We start from the raw sequence: 23,071 nt of genomic DNA, 5'->3' as shown, positions 1-23,071 counted from the left end.
ATCAGTCTAGTACAGTACACATAAAGCTGTCTTCCCAGGTGCGGGTGTGGTCAGCTTTCTCTGTTCTCATTTCTCTCTCTGTGTTGTGTGAGCAGGTTCTATGTGCTGGCTGCAAAAAGGTTTGTGTCTTGTGGTTTTATTTGGTTATGTCGCTGGACACCTGGTTAGTGTAGGGACTAGCGATATTGCTGGGAGCCGTGACATGGCACACTAGCTTCCATATTTTGGCCAAAATGTCAACAAATACCTGGCATTTATAGCATTAACATCTGCTACTAGTATTATTGGCTCCTGTATGGTGTGATTTTGGCTCTGTGTGTCTTCTTATCTTGTCCAGTTGTCCATGTGTATGCATCCTAGCCTAGGTGCGTGGACTCCTAGGGGCATCAAGTGTTTGGTCATCATCTTCCTTTGTAGTGGCTTTGTTTTCTGTTTCCCTGTCTTGTAAGCTCTGTGGAATATGTTGGCGCTACATAAATAAATATTATTATTATATGAAAAGAAACTGGCACTAAATTATTCTATGTAGACTAAATCTTTCACACTCTGGCCACAATGTGGCTATAGCAACAGTTTTGACATCACACATCATGATTACTTGTGAGAATTCACATGTGAGAATCTGGATTTTACTGAGAATTCCCTTTAATGGTTAATGCAGCAGGACTGTTTTTTTTTATATTACTTAATGTGTACGTTGTTTCAAACAACCTATATAATTATTCATTTGCTTGCAAGGAAGCATGAAATACACTTCAAGAAAATGCTGGATCACTGCTGCAAGTAAGATATTTATATTCTGAATTATCTGCTTTCATCATGGTGGTATATTGGTAGTAACTAATTAGTTGTGTTACAATGTTTCAAAACAACTATTCTTTTTATGCCAATTAAGGATATGTACTGTACGTGCAATATAGTGCAGCTATCATAATGGACAGAAAATCCAGAGATTAACTTATTGTGGCTATAAGCAGATGATATTAAAGTGAAGCTGGGTCCAAGTCATTTACGTGCTATGGACGCTTTCAGATGAGCATATTTTAACTCAGTAATTGGTCCATTTTTGTGAACCATAACACAAGACTAATAAAAATGTATATCTTTTCATGCAGCATGGCCTATTTTTGTCAGTTTTTCACTTCGCATTTGCGTTCATTGGTATTATTTATTGTATTTTCCGCGTAGAAAATAAAACCAATGACAGCGAATACAGATCACATACTGATGGCATACGGTTGAAACATATTCGCATTACAGATCTGTATTATGGAAGTGTGGCAATACGCTAGTCTGAAAGTGAAATAGTTCTAACTTTTTATGCACCCCTTCACACTTTTATGAGTGTTATATTTAGAGATGAGCGAACGTGTTCTTCCGAGCTTGATATTCGTGCGAATATTAGGGTGTTCGGGATGTTCGTTATTCGTAACGAACACCATGCGGTGTTCTGGTTATTTTCACTTCCTTCCCTGAGACGTTAGCGCGCTTTTCTGGCCAATTGAAAGACAGGGAAGGCATTACAACTTCCCCCTGTGACATTCAAGCCCTATACCACCCCCCTGCTGTGAGTGGCTGGGAAGATCAGGTGTCACCCGAACATAAAAGTCGGCCCCTCCCGCGGTTCGCCTCAGATGCCGTGTGAGTTAGATGAGGAACAGTGCTGTTTGTACCGGAGCTGCTGTAGGGAAAGAATTGGTAGTTAGTGTAGGCTTCAAGACCCCCCAAAGGTCCTTATTAGGGCCACTGATAGCTGTGTGTTGGCTGCTGTTAGCAGTGGCAATTTTTTTTTTCTCAAAATCGCCTCTGCAGACCGTTGCACCTGGCATTAGGGACAGAAGTGCTGCATAGGCAGGGAGAGTGTTAGGAGTGAGTGTAGCCTTCAAGAACCTCAACGGTCCTTTCTAGGGCCATATTTATCCGTGTGCAGTACTGTCCAGGCTGCTGTTAGCTGTGCTGCATTTTTTTTTGCTTCTCAAAATCGCTTCTGCAGAGCATTGCACCCTCCATTGATACTGCAGGGAAAGAATTGTATAGGCAGGGCCACAACACAGTTATTATTCATTGAATATACGCAGTGCTGCCTTTTGCTTGTAAAACAAGTGAAAATAATTCTATTTGTCCAGCCTCTGTCCGTCCTAAGGGCTGTGGACACGTGTCGGCTGCGTGTGACACCTTTAAAAATCATACGCACCCAGCTACGTTTTACTCCTGGCTTCGCCATTTGCTTTCCTTAATTGGGAAAAAAAATACCTGCTCTGCCACAGTTAATAACTCTGCTACCCTCACGTTCTGTGACACATTAGCAGGGACACAGCACAGTTATTAAACTTAGATTATTCATTCACTAGAGGCAGTGGGGCCTTTCGTTTTCAAAAAAGGGAAAAAATTATATTTGGCCTGCAGTCTTGCGCCAATTTATTTCCTGCCTGTGAAATCAAATCACTGGTAATACAGCATGCTGAGGGGTAGGCCTAGAGGACGTGGACGCGGCCGAGGACGCGGAGGGCCAAGTCAGGGTGTGGGCACAGGCCAAGCTCCTGATCCAGGTGTGTCGCAGCCGACTGCTGCGCGATTAGGAGAGAGGCACGTTTCTGGCGTCCCCACATTCATCGCCCAATTAATGGGTCCACGCGGGAGACGGTTATTAGAAAATGAGCAGTGTGAGCAGGTCCTGTCCTGGATGGCAGAAAGTGCTTCGAGCAACCTATCGTCTACCCGCAGTTCTGCGCCGTCCACTGCTGCCAATCCGAATCCTCTGTCTGCTGCTCCTCCTTCCTCCCAGCCTCCTCACTCCACTACAATAACACCTGCTCAGGAGCGGGAGCACTCCCAGGAACTGTTCTCGGGCCCCTGCTTAGATTGGGCAGCAGCGGTTCCTCTCCCACCAGAGGAGTTTATCGTCACTGATGCCCAACCATTCGAAAGTTCCCGGGGTCCGGGGGAAGAGGCTGGGGACTTCCGCCAACTGTCTCAACAACTTTCTGTGGGTGAGGAGGACGATGACGATCAGACACAGTTGTCTTGCAGTGAGGTAGTAGTAAGGGCAGTAAGTCCGAGGGAGCAGCGCACAGAGGATTCGGAGGAAGAGCAGCAGGACGATGAGGTGACTGACCCCACCTGGTGTGCAACACTTACTCAGGAGGACAGGTCTTCAGAGGGGGAGTCAAGGGCATCAGCAGGGCAGGTTGCAAGAGGCAGTGCGGTGGCCAGGGGTAGAGGCAGGGCCAGACCGAATAATCCACCAACTGTTTCCCAAAGCGCACCCTCGCGCCATGCCACCCTGCAGAGGCCGAGGTGCTCTAAGGTCTGGCAGTTTTTCACAGAGACGCCTGACGACCGACGAACAGTGGTGTGCAACCTTTGTCGCGCAAAGCTCAGCCGGGGAGCCAACACCAACAGCCTCACCACCACCACCATGCGCAGACATATGATGGCCAAGCACCCCGCAAGGTGGGACGAAGGCCGTTCAGCGCCTCCGGTTTGCACCCCTGCCTCTCCCCCTGTGCCCCAACCTGCCACTGAGATGCAACCCCCCTCTCAGGACACAGGCACTACCGTCTCCTGGCCTGCACCCACACCCTCACCTCCGCTGTCTTCGGCCCCATCCAGCAGTGTAGCTCAGCGCACCGTCCAGCCGTCGCTTGCGCAACTGTTGGAGCGCAAGCGCAAGTACGCCGCCACGCACCCGCACGCTCAAACGTTAACCGTCCGCATAGCAAAATTCATCAGCCTTGAGATGCTGCCGTATAGGGTTGTGGAAACGGAGTCCTTCAAAAGTATCATGGAGGCGGCGGCCCCGCGCTACTCAGTTCCCAGTCGCCACTACTTTTCCCGATGTGCCGTCCCAGCCCTGCACGACCACGTCTCCCGCAACATTGTACGCGCCCTCACCAATGCGGTTACTGCCACGGTCCACTTAACTACGGACACGTGGACAAGCACAGGCGGGCAGGGCCACTACATCTCCCTGACGGCACATTGGGTGAATTTAGTGGAGGCTGGGACAGAGTCAGAGCCCGGGACCGCTCACGTCCTACCCACCCCCAGAATTGCGGGCCCCAGCTCTGTGGTGGTATCTGCGGAGGTGTATGCTTCCTCCACTAAAGCACCCTCCTCCTCCTCCTCCTCCTCTGTCTCGCAATCAAGATGTGTTAGCAGCAGCATGTCGCCAGCAGTCGGTGTCGCGCGGTGTGGCAGCACAGCGGTTGGCAAGCGTCAGCAGGCCGTGCTGAAACTACTCAGCTTAGGCGATAAGAGGCACACGGCCCACGAACTGCTGCAGGGTCTGACACAGCAGACCGACTGCTGGCTTGCGCCGCTGAGCCTCCAACCGGGCATGGTCGTGTGTGACAACGGCCGTAACCTGGTGGCGGCTCTGCAGCTCGGCAGCCTCACGCACGTGCCATGCCTGGCCCACGTCTTTAATTTGGTGGTTCAGCGCTTTCTGAAAAGCTACCCACGCTTGTCAGACCTGCTCGTAAAGGCGCGCCGGCTCTGCGCACATTTTCGCAAGTCCCACACGGACGCTGCCACCCTGCGCACCCTGCAACATCACTTTAAGCTGCCAGTGCACCGACTGCTGTGCGACGTGCCCACACGGTGGAACTCTACGCTCCACATGTTGGCCAGGCTCTATGAACAACGTAGAGCTATAGTCGAATACCAACTCCAACATGGGCGGCGCAGTGGGAGTCAGCCTCCTCAATTCCTTTCAGAAGAGTGGGCCTGGTTGGCAGACATCTGCCATGTCCTTGGTAATTTTGAGGAGTCTACCCAGGTGGTGAGCGGCGATGCTACAATCATTAGCGTCACCATTCCTCTGCTATGCATCTTGAGAAATTCCCTGCAAACCATAAAGGCAGCTGCTTTGCGCTCGGAAACGGGGGCGGGGGAAGACAGTATGCCGCTGGATAGTCAGGGCACCCTCCTGTCTATTTCTCAGCGCGTACAGGAGGAGGAGGAGGAGCATGAGGAGGATGAGGAGGAGGGGGAAGAGACAGCTTGGGCCGCTGCTGACGGTACACCGGCTGATTGCCTGTCATCCTTTCAGCGTGTATGGCCTGAGGAGGAGGAGGAGGAGGAGGAGGATCCTGAAAGTGATCTTCCTAGTGAAGACAGCCATGTGTTGCGTACAGGTACCCTGGCACACATGGCTGACTTCATGTTAGGATGCCTTTCTCGTGACCCTCGCGTTGCACGCATTCTGGCCACGACGGATTACTGGGTGTACACACTGCTCGATCCACGGTATAAGGAGAACCTGCCCACTCTGATTCCCGAAGAGGAAAGGGGTTCGAGAGTGTTGCTATACCACAGGACCCTTGCGGACAAGCTGATGGTAAAATTCCCAGCCGACAGCGCTAGTGGCAGAAGGCGCAGTACCGAGGGCAAGGTAGCAGGGGATGTGCGTAGATCGAGCAGCATGTACATCCCAGGCAGTGCAACAGTCTTTAAGGGCCTGGCCAGCTTTATGGCTCCCCACCAAGACTGTGTCACCGCTCCCCAGTCACGGCTGAGTCGGCGGGAGCACTGTAAAAGGATGGTGAGGGAGTACGTAGCGGATCGCACGACCATCCTTGGTGACACCTCTGCCCCCTACAACTACTGGGTGTCGAAGCTGGACACGTGGCCTGAACTAGCGCTGTATGCCCTGGAGGTGCTTGCTTGTCCTGCGGCTAGCGTCTTGTCGGAGAGGGTGTTTAGTGCGGCTGGGGGAATCATCACAGATAAGCGTAGCCGCTTGTCAACCGACAGTGCCGACAGGCTAACACTCATCAAGATGAACAAAGGCTGGATTTCCCCAGACTTCTGTTCTCCACCAGCGGACAGCAGCAATACGTAAGCAATACGTAGGCTGCACCCGCGGATGGAAGCTACGTTCTCTCTCACCATCCAAAACGGGGACATTTCTGCTTCATCAATCTGTGTCTAATATTCCTCCTCCTCCTCCTGCTCCTCCTCCTGAAACCTCACGTAATCACGCTGAACGGGCAATTTTTCTTAGGGCCACAAGGCTCACTCAAATAATTTTTCTGAACAATTTTTATAAGTTTCAATGCGCTTAAAAGCGTTGGAACTTTAACTTGAACCAATTTTTCGTTACACTGGGCTGCCTCCAGGCCTAGTTACCACTTAAGCCACATTAACCAAAGCGGTTAATGGGTTTCACCTGCCCTCTTGGCTGGCCATGGCCAATTTTTGGGATGTACATTAGTACTGTTGGTACACCAATTTTTGTGGGCCCTCGCCTACAGTGTAATCAAATTAATTTTTAGCCCACCTGCATTACAGCTGATGTTACCTCAGCTGTGTTGGGCAATGCAATGGGATATTTTTATGTACCGCCGGTGGGTTCTAGGGAGCCACCCATGCTGTAGGTGCACACGGAGTTTTTAATACATGTGTCCACTTCTAAAGAACCCCAGTCTGACTGGGGCATGCAGTGTGGGCCGAAGCCCACCTGTATTACGCACGACATTACTACCTCAGCTGTGTTGGGCAATGCAATGGGATATTTCTATGTACCGCCGGTGGCTTCCTGGCACCCACCCAGGCAGTGGGTCCACAGGGAGTTTAACCTACATGTGTCCACTTGTAAAGAACCCCGGTCAGACTGGGGCATGCAGTGTGGGCCGAAGCCCACCTGTGTTACGCACGACATTACTACCTCAGCTGTGTTGGGCAATGCAATGGGATATTTCTATGTACCGCCGGTGGCTTCCTGGCACCCACCCATGCTGTGGGTCCACAGGGAATTATAAATGCATCTGTTTCCACTTATAAAGAAACCCAGTCTGACTGGGGCATGCAGTGTGGGCCGAAACCCACCTGCATTAACCCTTTCCAGTCCACTGTGTGACCTGTGAAGACATTAGGGTTTAAGGCTGTACAGCTCCGTTGTTGGTAGACGTCCGTCGGGGTTCTCTTACTGTATATTGCCAGCCTCTCTGCTGTTGGAGCCTATCCTACGTGTCAGCTCATGCAGTACTGGCTTTAGCCAGCATATAGCGCCGTTGTATAACGGCAGAAAAAGAGTAAGCCCCCTAGGAAAACCATATACAAATTGGATTGGAAAGGGTTAAGCACAACATTACTACCTCAGCTGTGTTGGTCAATGCAATGGGATATTTCTATGTACCGCCGGTGGCTTCCTGGCACCCACCCATGCTGTAGGTGCACACGGAGTTTTTACTACATCTGTACACTTATAAAGAACCCCAGTCAGACTGGGGCATGCAGTGTGGGCCGAAGCCCACCTGCATTAAGCACGACATTACTACCTCAGCTGTGTTGGGCAATGCAATGGGATATTTCTGTGTACCGCCGGTGGGTTCCAGGGAGCCACCCATGCTGTGGGTCGACAGGGACTTCACAATAGGGAGTTGTACCTGCCTGTGTCTATGAATTAAAAAGCCCGGTCTGACTGGGGCATGCAGACACCTTGACAGAATGAATAGTGTGTGGCACATAGGTTCCCCATTGCTATGCCCACGTGTGCAGCTCCTGATGGCGGTGGCACAGGATTCTATTTCTCATTGCTTCTGTACAGCATTGTGGGCTATCGCTCCGCCACTTTTAAAGAGGGTCGCTGCCTAGCCGTGCCAACCTCTGCAGTGTGTGCCTGCGGTCCCTCGTCATGGCAGACGCAATTCTAAATAGACATGAGCGTGGTGTGGCATGAGGGCAGCTGAAGGCTGCCCAGGGACACTTTGGTGTGCGCTGTGGGGGGGAGGGGGTGCGGTTGGGCAGCATGTAACCCAGGAGAAGTGGCAGCGGAGTGTCATGCAGGCAGTGATTGTGCTTTGTTGGAGGTAGTGTGGTGCTTAGCTAAGGTATGCATTGGTAATCAGGGTTTTTCAGAAGTAAAAGTTGTTGGGAGGGGGGGGGGCCACTCTTGCCGGTATTGTGGCTTAATAGTGGGACCTGTGAACTTGAGATGCAGCCCAACATGTAGCCCCTCGCCTGCCCTATCCGTTTCTGTGTCATTCCCATCACTTTCTTGAATTGCCCAGATTTTCACACATGAAAACCTTAGCGAGCATCGGCGAAATACAAAAATGCTCTGGTCGCCCATTGACTTCAATGGGGTTCGTTGTTCGAAACGAACCCTCGAGCATCGCGGGAAGTTCGTTCCGAATAACGAACACCCGAACATTTTGGTGTTCGCTCATCTCTAGTTATATTATATTAAAATGTAATATGTAGTATCAATTAAAATAAATATAAAGGTTAAACTGAAGACTAAAGATCACATCAAATCTATATATATAAAGACGAAAGCCCTCACTGACTCACTGTCTGACTGACTGACTCACTCACTGACTCGCCACTAATTCTCCAACTTCCCGATGTCGTAGAAACTTGAAATTTAGCACGAGCATAGATTATGTCCAAAATAGGAAAAGTAAATAGGTCCCAACTCGATTATTCAGTTCTAGCACAAAAGAACTAGCGTCCAAATTTTACGTACGTAATGTAATTCTCTCACTTCCCGATGTCATAGAAATTTGAAATTTGGCACGGGCATTGATAATGTCATAAATAAGAAAAGTTAATGGCTCCCAACTCAATTATTGAATTTTAGCGCAAAAGAATTAGCGTCCAAATTTTACATACGTAACCTAATTCTCTCACTTCCTGATGTCATTTTATATAAAGGAAATGTCGCATGATTACCTCCATGTGGTGTTTCCTTGGCAACACAAAGAACCATGCAAAATGGTGAACATATTTTTTTCCTTGGTATCTCTAAAGTAACCACGACTTGGGGGGCATGGCCAAGCAGCTGAGCAGACCGGCCGCATGTAGGAGAGGCTCCTACCTAAGCCGACCAAAACACGATCCTGAACCCATCCTGAGGGCCTCTGGACCCAACAAACACCACCTGCAGTGAGGGGAGAGGAGGCCGAGCCGCCCGCAGAGAGAACACAGCACCCACCGCGGAGGTAACATCGGCAGCGGACCCGCGACGCCGCGACCGCTGCCGCCGCCATCTTTAACACAGTGCTGGCCGCGGGGAGAGAGGAGACTCGGGGAGCGCACGGAAGAGGCTCCTGGAGTGGCAGAAACAGCGCGGGGATGGAGCTGACTGAGCGGGGAGGCAGGAGGGAGAGTAGCCGAAGCGGCGCCCATATATAGCCCTGAGAACGGGAGCTGCGATCTTTCCCGCCACAACCGCGGGGGGGCCGAGGGGGACGCTGCAGAGAGCAAGCAGCACAGAAAGCAGCCCATACAGCCCAGTGAGGGAAATACTCACCAGCACCATGATACCGAGGCCACCTCCAGGAGTGCATAACTACTGGCTCCTGGCAAGCAGAAGATACAGCACAGCCAGCAGCCACCCAGAGGAAAGGGGGGAGAACAGAGCAGTGCCCAGAATATTGTGAACACTACATGCTTGACCAAAGGGCGCTACCTGTGCCACAGCAACCATTAAAGTGCAGCCACAGCAGCCCCTAAGCAGCGGAGTACCCACTAATCAATACACAAAGCACATACCCCAAGGAGGCTGTGCAACAGAGCAGAGACATTTATAGGCCCCCTGTCGGGAATCCAATATCCTATAGAACACCTCTCTCAAAAGAGAAACACCAAAAGATATCACAATGGACAGAACCCTGCAGCCGACAAACTAAAAGCGTTCGCCAGGGGAGATGCCCATAGAGACCCTGGCCGTGAACCCACTACACCCGTCACAGCAGGAACATCAGCGGCAAAAGACGCCAGCCCAAGACCACCTGAGGGCACGGTCCAAACCCTACAACAACTGTCTGAACAACTTCTATCCGCAATACAGACGTCTACCGCTACTCTTACTGGCAAAATCGATGAAGTAAAGGTGGACGTAAGCCTACTAAGGCAAGATCTTCAAAATTTGAGAGAACGAGTCACAAGCACAGAAGATAGAATTTCTACACTAGATGACACTGTCTCCCCAATGTCAGCCGCGATACGTGACCTCACACAAAAAGCTGAATATTGGAGACAAAAAGCGGACGACCTCGAAAACCGTTCACGGCGGAATAATTTACGCATAGTGGGTCTACCAGAACGAGCTGATGGGCAGAGACCGGAAGAATTTATGGAGAAATGGCTCTGTGAACTTTTCCCTAATGCAGGACTCTCACAAGTCTTTGTAATCAAGCGAGCCCACCAGGTGCCCATGAAACCACCCATACCTGGGGCACCACCTAGACCCTTACTGGCGAAACTACTTAACTCCCGCAATAGGGACATAATCCTACAAGCTGCAAGAAAAGGAGGTCCCCTGCAGTACGACAACGCTACAATATCCATATTCCCGGATTTCTCAGCAGATCTCCAGAAACAACGAGCATCATTCTTCGGAATCAAAAGGCAACTACGAGACCTGCAAATATCGTACTCCATAGCATACCTGGTACGACTACGAGTAGTGGATGGAGAACACACCTGCTTCTTTACTTCACCATCTGAAGCAGAAAACTGGCTGGCTACCAGACGTCCACCAGAAGGACTGTAACGTATACATAACCATTTTCCTTCCTTCCTCTAGGTGACGGGACTCTCGTATAAATATGCAAATGTATACCTAAAGCTCTTTTAATGTATGCTAGTAATAACGCCCTAGAAATAATGTGTTAATGTCCAAACCTGAGACACAGAACTGAATCCCCTACTGCCTAGGATAAATACTCAGCCCACACCCCTCAGATGACAGCGGCAAGATGACCTCTCCCCAAGTACTAACAGCCTGCACCTCCCCCACCCCCCCTGACCTACCGTGTCTCTTCCCCCCCCCCCCCCCCCCCTCAGCTCAATTCAACACTCAAATAGAATAAACGCGAAGTTGAAAAGCCCAGAGAGGAGGAAACTCCACCCCAAGGGGGCCCACCCAGTAAAAACTCACCAGGCTAAGGCCGGCTTTTACTATGATTTCACTAACATAACAATACCTCAAGTATAGCCAAGGTTAAAGCTAAACTATGTAGGTTCCCCCCAATACTAGTTCGCCACGAATTTTATCTCAGTAGAGAAAGCATTTAAATTTAATCTTTGTCTAAAGACAAGTTGTTTAAGTTCTAAGTTGGTAATATATTACCGCAATGTTTAAATGTTGTATACATCAAGTGCTCTATATTGTTGTTAGAAATGTACTGAAATACAGTTGCATGACGTATGATAAAAATATAACCGGGTGTCATGGCGGAACTCCTGACAGACAGAAAACTACAGAGCAATTTATATGGACTCGATCTACCTGTCCTTGTCTATGGTGGAGGTAATTTTCGTGTCATGGAATGTCAGGGGCATGGGATCAGCCAGAAAGCGATCAGCAATAAACTCCTTAATATGATCCTGGCGGCCGCATGTACTATGTCTGCAGGAGACCCACCTTACACCCGAAACTACAAAAGTCCTGTTAAAGCCATGGGTTCAGTGGTCCGCTCACTCGTGTCACATGACATACTCCAGAGGGGTGTCTCTACTAATAGGAAGGTCACTAAGATGGGAAGTAGAACAAATTAAAAGAGACCCAGAGGGGAGATATATATATTTGTAAGAACTAAAATCAATAATGACCCATATGTCCTTTTATGCTGCTATAACCCACCACCAGCAACAACAGCTATTTTAGCAGACGGCATTCAATTTGCGTCATTCTCACCAGATGCAACCATTATCTGCATGGGGGATATGAATATGGTAATGGACCCCCTTACGGACAGATTCGGGGGTTGTGCTCGGAGGGGGGGAGACATCGGCATGACCCGATTGGCTTCTATCATATCAGTGACGGGGTGGCTGGATTTGTGGCGCATATTTCATCCACTACCACAAGAATTTACCTGCCACGCAGTCCACAACCACGTGCTTAGCCGAATTGATTACTTATTCGGGTCTCCTTCATTATTTTTATTAAGTCAACTCCATAGAGTTCCTCCCTCGTGGAATCTCGGATCACTCACCAATCCGTATGGCCCTTAAAAACCCAAGTCTGACTATACATAAAAGACTTAAAATAGATCCATTCTGGCTCTCGCTGTTCGTCCCTAATGATCGCATACCGGACCAGATTCAAATCTACTATGAAGCACATGAGGCACACTCAGACAAGACGCTAGTGTGGGAGGCATTTAAGTCTTACCTCAGAGGATGCTTCAGATCCTCAATCTCCTTTATGAAAAAAAGCCACTTCACGAGAAGGAGAAAAATTAGTAGAGCAATGCAAACTGCTAGAGAGAGAATTTATTGCAGACCCAACAGACACTAAAAGAGACAGATGGCTCCAGACGGGCAGGAATTACTTACTATACTTAAGAGAAAAAGCCCAGAGAAACCTTTTCTATACTCGACAGTCCTTTTTTGAACTGGGAAATCAATCTAGCAAACTATTAGCCTGGATGGCCCGGCAGGAAACTGCGCCCCCGACGGTACTGAGAGTCAAATCAGCCCAAGGAGCAACACTCACAGGCCCAAAAGAGATCCTAAATAGATTTCAACAATATTATACTGATTTATACCAAACACGGACTGACTATTCACCAGAGGACTTGGAAATCTACTTAACAGACATATAATATTCCCAGAGCTACAAGACGCCCACAAGTCCCTATTAGACTCCCCCATAACAAACGAGGAGATTGAGGAAGCAATAAACGACATGGCAAAGAACAAAACCCCGGGGCCGGATGGTTTACCGATAGAGGTCTATCAACAATACAAAAAATAAATAATACCACACGTACTTTCCCTATACCACCACATATTCGATAAAAAGCAGCTCCCAGAATCAATGTTAGAAGCCACCATAGTCCTCATCTTAAAGCCAGAAAAAAACCCAGAAGACTGTAGTTCGCATAGGCCAATTTCATTACTGAATACGGACTACAAAATCCTCACTAAAATACTGGCTTCACGCCTAAACCAAGCCATAAAAGATATTATACACCCAGACCAAACAGGCTTCATTCCTGGAATGTCCATGTCAGATAACATTAGAAGGACGCAGGTAATTACGCAGGTGGGGTGGAGGTGGAGATCGGACTGGGCCCTGGCCTCATTAGATGCAGCTAAGGCATTCGACTCGGTTGAATGGCCATACTTGATGAGGACCTTACGGAAGTTTGGATTCGGGGATGCATTCATTAGATGGATCTCTATTCTATACAAGGCACCGACGGCTAGAGTAGTGGTAAATGGCCTGACCTCCACCTCCTTCCTGCTTCACAGGGGGACCCGACAGGGCTGCCCGCTTTCCCCTCTCCTGTTCGCAATTGCCATAGAACCCCTGGCCTTGAGGATCCGGCAGCACGCCTCATATAGGGGTGTCCAAGTGGGACCCAGAGAAGACAGGATAGGGCTATATGCAGACGACATAATACTATATATGTCGGACCCCAAGAACACCCTACCTCTAGCTATCACCCTAATAAACCAATTTGGGAATTTCTCAGGCCTCCGTATAAATTGGCAGAAATCCGCATATATGCCTTTAAGACCAGAGAGTTGGCAGACGGGGGAGGTATTCTGTAACCTACAAGTCACCCCCCAATTTAAATACCTCGGGATCCATATTACCAGGGACCATACCCTGAGCCTCGACCTAAACATCACCCCCTTACTAACAACCCTACAACTAAAACTGAAATCCTGGAGCTCTGTGCTACTGTCGGTAGCAGGCAGAATAAACCTCATAAAAATGATAATACTCCCCAGTACTTATACTGCCTAGAACACGCAGAAACAACAATACCACAGAAATTCTTCAAAAAAAACTAATTCCCTAATAGTATCATTCATTTAAGGGAACACCAGAGCTAAACTTCGAATGGACACATTACAGCGATCTAAAGAAATGGCAGGAATGGCACTACCAGACTTCAAGCTCTATTATTTAGCGGGACAGGTCAGATATATCCGCCACTGGCTATCGGGCTCTTCTCTCCCCAACTCCGAGCACCACCTGATGTTTTTCCTTTCGGAAGCATCTCTTTGGATCCTCCTGGAGAAACCAGGATTGTTGACTAAACAGATGCTACCCATCCATAGACTTGCGACCAATGTATGGCAGGCATGCAAGCTACTGACCAATGAGATGGCACCCCTCTGGAGACCCCTTTATGGGACAATAGAGCATTACCACACCTGGCGAATCTACCAAACAATTCTGGATAAATCTAGGAGTCACTACTTTAGAACACCTATATACTGACCAAGTACTAATTTCCTTCGAGCAACTACAACAACTACACCAAATCCCAAGAACGGGCTTCTACAGGTACCTACAACTTAGGCACGCCTTAACAGCACAATTCCCAGAACCCAGACAACCCTTCTCTCAGTACCCGTTAATAGGTATACTGTGCACCCAGGGACCCAAAGGATTGATATCGGCGTTGTACACCCACCTATTACAATCCAAGATCCCCGAAATGCCAATGACAGTGGTGGAGAGATGGAAAGAGCTCATCCCCACTCTCACCAGTGAAGACTGGGAAACCGCAATGTCCACGTACACCGCGGTATCACCAGCCGCAAACAACAAACTGACTCAATTATATATACTACACCAGTGCTATCTGACACCGATCAGACTGCACAAAATGAAGAGGATACCCACAAACCAATGCCATAGATGTAGAGCCTCCAATGCAAACTTCAACCATCTAATATGGAGCTGCCCCAACATCTACACATACTGGAGAGAAATCACAGAATTCCTAACCCAACTGATGGGTATACCGGTACCACAAGACCCAGCAGTATGCCTACTGGGCATTCTAGATGAAGAGCAGTGGCAATACCATGACAGGGTATTCCTCACTAAGACACTATTCTACGCCCGCAAGGCAATAGCCTTGCAATGGATGGATAGATGCCCCCCGACACTCTCAAAATGGCAGAACATAGTGAATGCTATCTTACCATATGAAAAAATAGTGTACAAAAACAGAAAATGCCCCGAGAAATTCGATAAGGTATGGGAAAGATGGTGCGGATCAACAAGTACAATATTCACGCAAGACAGATTCCAAAGCCTACTGAGAGCAACCGTATATAGAACGAACCGGTAAAACACGTTACGGCCCTCCACTGACACCATGAGCAAATATACTGCCACACTGTATTCAATACCAGCATATGTTAATGTAACGTATTCAAAGGTAATTACATAATCACAAGAGCCTATGATGTAACCAAAGTTGTTTATTCATGCAATGTACGAAATACATATTGTTCAATAAAACGAGTTAAAAAAAAAAAAGTAACCACTACTTCATAAGATTTTCCGTGTGAACACCAGATAAACACCAGTACCAAAGTAACTCGGGCGAAGCCGGGTATATCAGCTAGTTGCTATATATATGAGCTCTGTAGGATGATGTTTTTGAATTAGCTTATTTCACAGTGTACTGGGTTACCACAGTGATTAAACACAGCTTTCACCAGTACACAAAGCCTGAACTCCAAAAAGACTGAAGATGAAGTAAAATGTGATTAAACATAAAACTGACAACTGGTAAGATTACTTATTTATATCCTGACTCTCATAAAGAAATAAGTATTGCCAAAAATAAGCAAAATAAAGAATATCCTATACATCATAGTAAAGTTTACATTTTCAGGGACTAATATTACTCTTTACTATTTTATATTTACAATAGTCATAACTAACTCTTTCATTTCTCTTCATGCTCATTGTAAACATTTCTGCCAGAGAGAAACGTCATTCTCTAAGAGCTAATTTCATAATTTTAACTGAAAGTAATGTAAGTTTTGTGACAGTGAGCTAACACAGTGTCTGATACAGATGGTCTCATTTTTGGAACTGGAACAAGGCTTGATGTCCGGCCAAGTAAGTGACTAAAACTCCTTAATGTAGCTCAATTTATATCTATATCTAACATTTGTAGGACATTTTTGGAAAAGCTGAGGAGATTTGATTTACTTCAGAAAGTTTGGCAGTAGTTAAATAGCAATTACCGGTAATAAGTAAGGTTTAAATCTATATCATCTTGAGTGGGTTCTAAAGATTATTAGACTTTATTAGACCTTATTAATTTTACAGCTTTTGTAAGAAATGATTTATTGTACAGAATTCTAGAAAAATCTTAACTATATATAATACGATCTAGAAACATACTGAAATACATTTAAATTAAAACAAATCAAATGTATTAGTAATATTCAAGGCATAGTATAAATGTCTGATTTTTATAACTTGACTTGAAAAACAGTAAAAGTACACAAGAAATGTTCAGCTCCAATTTAGGGCATTTAATATAATGAAATATGAATCTGGTTACAGTACAATCTTTCATAGCTCAATATACAGTTACTAATATGAAGTGTTTTAGCCTACCTGTCTTAACTCACTTTTATTATATGTTTCCATGGGACAGGCTCACTGTGTAGGTCACATAGTTGAAAATATTCCATGATTCAGCTTGGAATCTGCAACTACATGGATGTTATGGATTTCCATGCGGAAATGCTGTGGATTTGCCACAGAGTAAAATCCACAATGAAAATCTGCAGCATATATGGGATGTGCTACAGATTTAAAATATGTGATGTGCTACAGATTTAAAATATGTCAAATTCCATGCAGATTTTATACAGATTTTTTGCACAACATGTTAATGAAATGTGTTCAACTCTCATCCATCACACTGCTACTGTTAATGCTGCAGTTCTTCAGTGTAAATTTGCAGCATTTACACCCCTTAGAAACATACCCCAACAGGCTGTTTCCTAAGGAATTGAATAACAACTTTCATTTTTGGACATTTCATATGCAATATTTTCCCATGACCATTATCTCATACTTTATTATTAAATCAAAATCATTTGCATTTATTCAATATTTTTTCATATCTTTTCTACATTAAATTTGTCTACTTTGCATCCAATGTCTTTAGTTTATAAATAATACATTTTTACATGTATATTTAAATTGTATCAACTATATTTTGTATTAGTTACAAGCTTAGGTTTCTGATATTTAATATTCTTACTATTTTATAGTTATAATCAATGCTACATGTATATCAGTAACTATATAATACATGTATATCATAACTATATCAGTAACTAAGCGTATGTGTAGTTAAAGTCATGATAAAGTCTATTATCATTTAGCAGAACAGAAGAAAAAAGTTTATGTTTTAGTGTTTGCTGGGTACTTGAGGCAAACATTGTTTCTGAGTTTTGAATAGGAGAACGCAGAGGTCATATTATGGTCCCAAAACAGATTTATCATGTTGCTTGTAAAATATAATTCACTGATACTTTTACAAAGGATGGGTATATAGCTATAGTTATACATTTTTATGTGATATTCATCTGAAATGTAATCTAGTGTAACCCCTTAACGATCAATGATATATCCATCTCTGGCTGGTGCTATACCTATGAGACTATATACTGACAGGCAATAATGCTTTAGCATACCAAGTGCTACAAAGCATCAATGGGACAAAAAGTGTAAAAATAAAGCTTAACAGAGCTAAAATTAATGAAACTTTTCTTTTAATTAAAAATCATAGTACTGTTCTAAGAAGTAAAAGGATAAATAATTGAACAACAAAATATGTTGATTTTACCATCCCCACAAAGAATAACAAGACCTAGTGAAGGAATTATAAGCACTTCAAAATGGCTCGAATGAAAACTCATCCTATATAAAACAAGACTACATAAAGCTACATCAATGGGAAAATTACAAATATGCCTCTCGGAATGTGTCAACCCAAAAATTATTTATTTTTTCCCATAAAACATGCTTTTATTGTGTAAAGTACTACAACATAAAAAGCTGCATGTATTTGGTATCACAGTAATTGTAATGACCTTACAGAATGAAGTTCAAAAAAAATTTAAACTGTATGGTAAGCAGCCTTTAAAAAAAATCATGTTTCCACATCCCCTTCCCAAAATGTAATAAAACATGATATTTAATGAATACTATAAAACAAATAATCAAAATATTCTTGCCAACCCAAACCATAACAACCTCAACTATTAGAATCCTATATTAAAACGACTATAGCTTAAAACCTAAATCTACTTTAACCCATTGGTGCTGCAGCTAATTTTTATTTGGGATAAATAATATGATATGCACTTTTCTGGATCAATACCAATTATACTTATTTCTTATTGTTTTGATTTTTTATGCAAGATTTAGGCCTCATGTCCACTAGGAAATTCGGGCCCGCGCGGATTCTCCATGCAAAATTCCGCAGCGGGTCCCTCCTTTCCCGCGGACATGAGACCTGAAAAATGATTTAACTCACATGTCCGGACGCTGCGGGTTCCCGTCCGTCGTGGCCGGATCTTTTTTCCCTCTGCCAGCTTCCATAGGCTTCTAGGGAAGCCTGCGGGGAACCCTCAGAAAATGGACCATGCTGCGGGTGTTTTCCTGCACGTGCGATCCACGCGGCAGGGAAAATTGACATCCGTAGGTATTTACTTACGGGTGTCCAATGCATCCCTATGGGCGCGGATCATGCGTGCAGGACACCTGCGTGGATTTGCTAATTCTAAATGTCCAGTGGACATGAGGCCTTAGAGTCATGCCTGTGTTGTTTTGTATTCTATTAAAATTACCACCGTCCAATTTTTGATTTTCCTGTTATTCCAGAAGAGCAGCCTACCAAAGCTCCTCAAGTGTTCCAATTAGAAGCGAAACAGCAAGCTTCCACCGCCTGTATGGCAAAGGATTTCTACCCTAAGGATATTGAAATTTTCGTTAATGACATCAAGCAAGAATATATTAGTACAAAATTATCTAATGAGGGATTCTACAGCGCAGTCAGTGTTCAGAATGTAAAGTCGAATAACTCGATATGTAAAGTTCTACAACCTCAAATGTTGGTGCCAAACACGACTGCCAAGTCAAAAGGTGAAAATTTGTTTACTTGCTTTATCTGGCGTGTTTCTCAGAGTAATTAGAATCATTATTAATTATTTGCTTTTTTCCGGCTCTATTTATATGACTGTTTTATATGACTGTAAAAAAGAAAAACAGTTTTTTTTTGTTGTTTTTTTTAAACAAACAATTGAAATCAAACTTAAACGTTTATTTTAGTTCTAATTCCATTTTTCTGTTCCAAAATCGAACAAAGAGATTGAAAGGCTCAGTGCAGGCAACACACTAGTGTGAAAGGTTAGACTAATGTAAAACATACAAAGCATTGTAAATCCAGTGTACACCAGGTAGTCAGACATTATAATGCCTTGGCGGCACCACCGATTGGAAGGTAACTTTCCTTCAAGTTAATGTCCAGCCTTTTAACAGGCCTTATAACATGACTGGCAAAATATGCAAAAACCAGAGTCTTCATCAGAAAGAGAAGATAACCATTGTGGCATGTAGGGTTCCTCGCCTGAGGATATCCGACCTCTCGGACAGGAAATGGACACCACATATGTAGATCGATGCTCCAGAGACAGGATTTCTTTAAAACTGCCATCTGCCATTATTTATTTCATGTCACTGCAATACAGCATATCACAGTTCATGTACACAGTCCAGGGTTTACAGCCCACATGTTCCTAGCCACTAACCCCACCATCCAGCGGGCATCCTCCTTTGTCACACAGGTGATTGGCCCAAGCTAGTTCGCCCTGGGTCCCAGGCTCCGAGTCCCTGACATGGCTCCTTCACTGCCTCTCACTGGTCCACACTGGACCTCTGGCTAGCAGCCATTCTGCTCCACTGAGCTATCACTTCCACCAGACACTGAGCTCATGAGGGAGGGGAACTTTAACCTGTGTGACCGCACCCTGCCAGGTGCAGGTTAACTAAGCAAACACAGTAACTGCGCTCTGAAATCCCCTACAGGTCATTCTTGCTACGGCAGTACCACACCATGTACAGTTGAGTAATAAGATCTGTTAAAACATTGGACACTGACTTGGAGAAGAGCTACCTTCCAATAAATGGCACTGCTAAGGCATTGTAACATCTCCTTTTTGCATATCAAGTAGTCAGAGAAGCTGTACAGCTATCTTGGTTTGTCTGAGACTAGAGAGTTACTTTAAGCCTGAACAGATTCCATACAGTTATTCAAAGACTGAAAAATTGAGACTTTGTAAATAATTTTAGAATTCTCACCACTATATACAGTAAATGTGTGATGTGCAGTATTGTCACAAGTAGACCACAATAGTCATTGAAACACTAGAATAGCCAATTACTAAACTGCTTCCTGTCCATGCAGAGATTGATTATCCATTGGAGGAGGAGAAAAACAACACTTGTAGAGAAGAAACATCTCGTAAGTGATACATTCTAAACTGTACCGTATGATAATAATGCCCTGTTTATCTACTCTACACCAACAGTGAGTATCTACTAAACTGCTTTGGTGTTCTTTCTCTCAATATTGATATTTTGTGAGATGTTAGGAAGTGCCCTGTAGGTTATTACAGCTGTTGTCTCAGTGTTGTAGGAAGATAACATCCATCCATATGCTCTATTTCAGTATATGGACATTACAAAGAAGGATCCTACTCTGGTAGACCCAACATGTTAATACATTACATAGACAGCCATTATTTTCAATGACTGCTATGTCATGCTACATTTCCAATTAGGTATGCCCAGACGAAGCTTCTCCTGGCAATAACAGCTGAGAGAAGCCGAAGCCACCTTGTTTTAGAAATGAATGACATTCGGGCTATATTTAGTTAGTGGTTTCTCCCACTTCACAAGGTGTATAATTATAAGATTAGAATTCTTTTGGTTGACAGGGTGCCCAAGTTTTCAACTTCAGTATAGATGCTATCCAAGAAACGGTGGCATGTGATGACAGACTAATATACTTAGAAGACATATTTCATGATTGTTCAGGAAATTCTCATTGTTTTACCTGTTTTCCTTAAATCCACTAACTTAATAAATTTTGTTTTTACATTCCTTCAAATCGTTGCTATCTTCCAGTTCAGAGCACAGAACAAATCAATATGCTCTCCTTCACTGTTCTCGGAATGAGGGCATTATTTGCGAAAACCCTAGCCTTCAATCTGCTCTTGAGTGCCAAAATCTTCATAATGTGAGGTATGAACACACATTTAACAAAGGTATAAAAAGTCCATAGAAAAGTGGCAGTACAGATAAACCTAGTAAATAGATGGATCATGCATATGGCCTTAATGCCGGTCTGGTCAGGTAAGAGTAAAGGTCACAGTACTTGACTCCCACAGTCATACCTGTTTATTTCAATGGTGAGAGAAGAATAAGACACTGACAGACTTCTTGGATAGTGGCTTATCTTCTGTGGTAACAAAGGATCAAGCATGTTGAAGTTCAATAAGTTCAATTCTTCTTTCCCGATGTCGGCCATCAGGATAGAATTGGGACTTCCCCTTCGGCAGATTTGGTGGAGTTTCATTTAATGGGTATGGACACCTTAAGAGTTCCTTCAAGTAGAACATTTTAACTGCAGAAAATCCGCAGAATTTCTGTTGTATTTCTGTAGATGGCACAGTAATGAGCTGTGTGGAATTTGCATATGTAATTGTGTTTTTATGTGCGGATTTTCCACTCTGGAATGTCTTCCGTTTTTGTGATATGGTAGTGGAAGTTCCTGCTTCTGGCAATCTTTATTGTTAACAAACAAGGATTTTCCAGCTGATTCAGTGCATTTCCACAGTAGAAAAGCTGCAATAAAAGCAACAATACTCTATTTGCGGATTATAGTGCAGTTTTTAAGTTACCTATTGGTCTTTATGGAAAAAATCTACTGCAGATAAACGCAATTTCCATAACATAAATAAACATGCTGCAGATTGGTAAACCGCAGCATTTTCCAAATTTGTGCTTTTCTGTAGCAGAAGAAATCTGAGACATGTAAAGCAGATTAGTAAAATATCATTCACTTGCATTGTACTGTAAATGCTGCGGAATTTTGTTTTCTTATCTTCTCTATCTGGTCCTGGCTGTCATGACAACTTCTTCCAGCTATGTCTTGTCTCTGTAGAATTTGAACCACAGACATCTTTTGCCCCAAGTCTTCCCAGCACATATCTACCATATTCATAACCTCACCTAATCCTGCTGTTACCAACATGTCCCTTTGCCTCTCCATCAGACTTTTCCCTAATTTTCCCCTATTCTCTCACACAAACTGCCCCTCCTGTTTGATCACTGCTGGTTTCTTTTTTTTTTTTTTTGCAGACACCAATGCGTGGACAAGTGAAGATTTAACGTACCCAGGCTTTATCAACCTTTGCATATGTATCTTATGAACCAGATCAGCAGCTTCTTCTGGACTTTTCTGGCCTTTTATCAAATATATAGAATATATCCAGGAATGTACTGAAAGGGTTTTCCTGGACTAAAACAACCTGGCTGCTTTTTTTCCATAGACAGTGTCATGCCGGTCTACAGCCTTATTCACATCAATGGAGTTAAGATGCAAAATCAATAGATAGGTGCTTATTCTGAAAGAAGGGATTCATGTTTTTCTAATCCTGGAAAATCCTTTAACCTGATTCCCAATATATCATCCAGCTTGCTTAATATATAATAGCAGAAATGACTTTTAACACGCACTGCTGTTTATCCTTAAAAAAGGTCGTGTAATTTTAAGAAACTTTTTAAAATAAAATATGTCTGTTTTAATAAATAAAATAACAATCCTGCAACATCTTTTCTTATAAATATTTGTTCTGCCATTCCTCTGTTGTTCCTCTTAGACATTTCTGAATAAATTGACAACTAGGTGTTGCCACTGAACTTGACAAATGGGTATGTTCCTACAGAGTGGGATGCTGATAGCACTGATTAAGCAATATGTGAGTGTGTTGTGATGCCCCCAAATGGTAACACCCAGGTGACAATTTGCTCATTAAAGGGACTATGCAACCAAATATTATTTATTAATTAAAATCAGATAATGAAACACATTACATTTTTCTATTCTGTTTTTATTTTCTGCCTATTGAATTTTTTTATTCTGTTCTCTATATATCACTATGGGGGTGGCCATCTTGCATGAGCTGTATTTAACAGCATTTAGAGCTGTGCTTTACAGCAACGTCTTGCGCAATTCGCACCATCGACAGGAGGGGATCC

At 44.5% G+C, this 23,071-nt stretch overlaps 1 gene segment (V, D, J or C); it reads left to right on the top strand.

Annotated features, from left to right (window-relative positions):
- Positions 1 to 743: 743 nt before the first annotated feature.
- Positions 744 to 22,541, top strand: LOC136628891 (T cell receptor delta constant-like). The segment is given in 5 exon segments: positions 744 to 783; positions 18,632 to 18,892; positions 20,214 to 20,270; positions 20,936 to 21,052; positions 22,172 to 22,541. Coding segments are annotated over 4 exon segments (474 nt in total).
- The last annotated feature ends 530 nt before the right edge of the window (positions 22,542 to 23,071 follow it).

Source organism: Eleutherodactylus coqui, chromosome 5, assembly GCF_035609145.1.
Source record: "Eleutherodactylus coqui strain aEleCoq1 chromosome 5, aEleCoq1.hap1, whole genome shotgun sequence".
NCBI lineage: Eukaryota > Metazoa > Chordata > Amphibia > Anura > Eleutherodactylidae > Eleutherodactylus > Eleutherodactylus coqui.
Note: the sequence above shows the minus strand (reverse complement) of the source record. Positions and strands in the feature narration are given on the sequence as shown.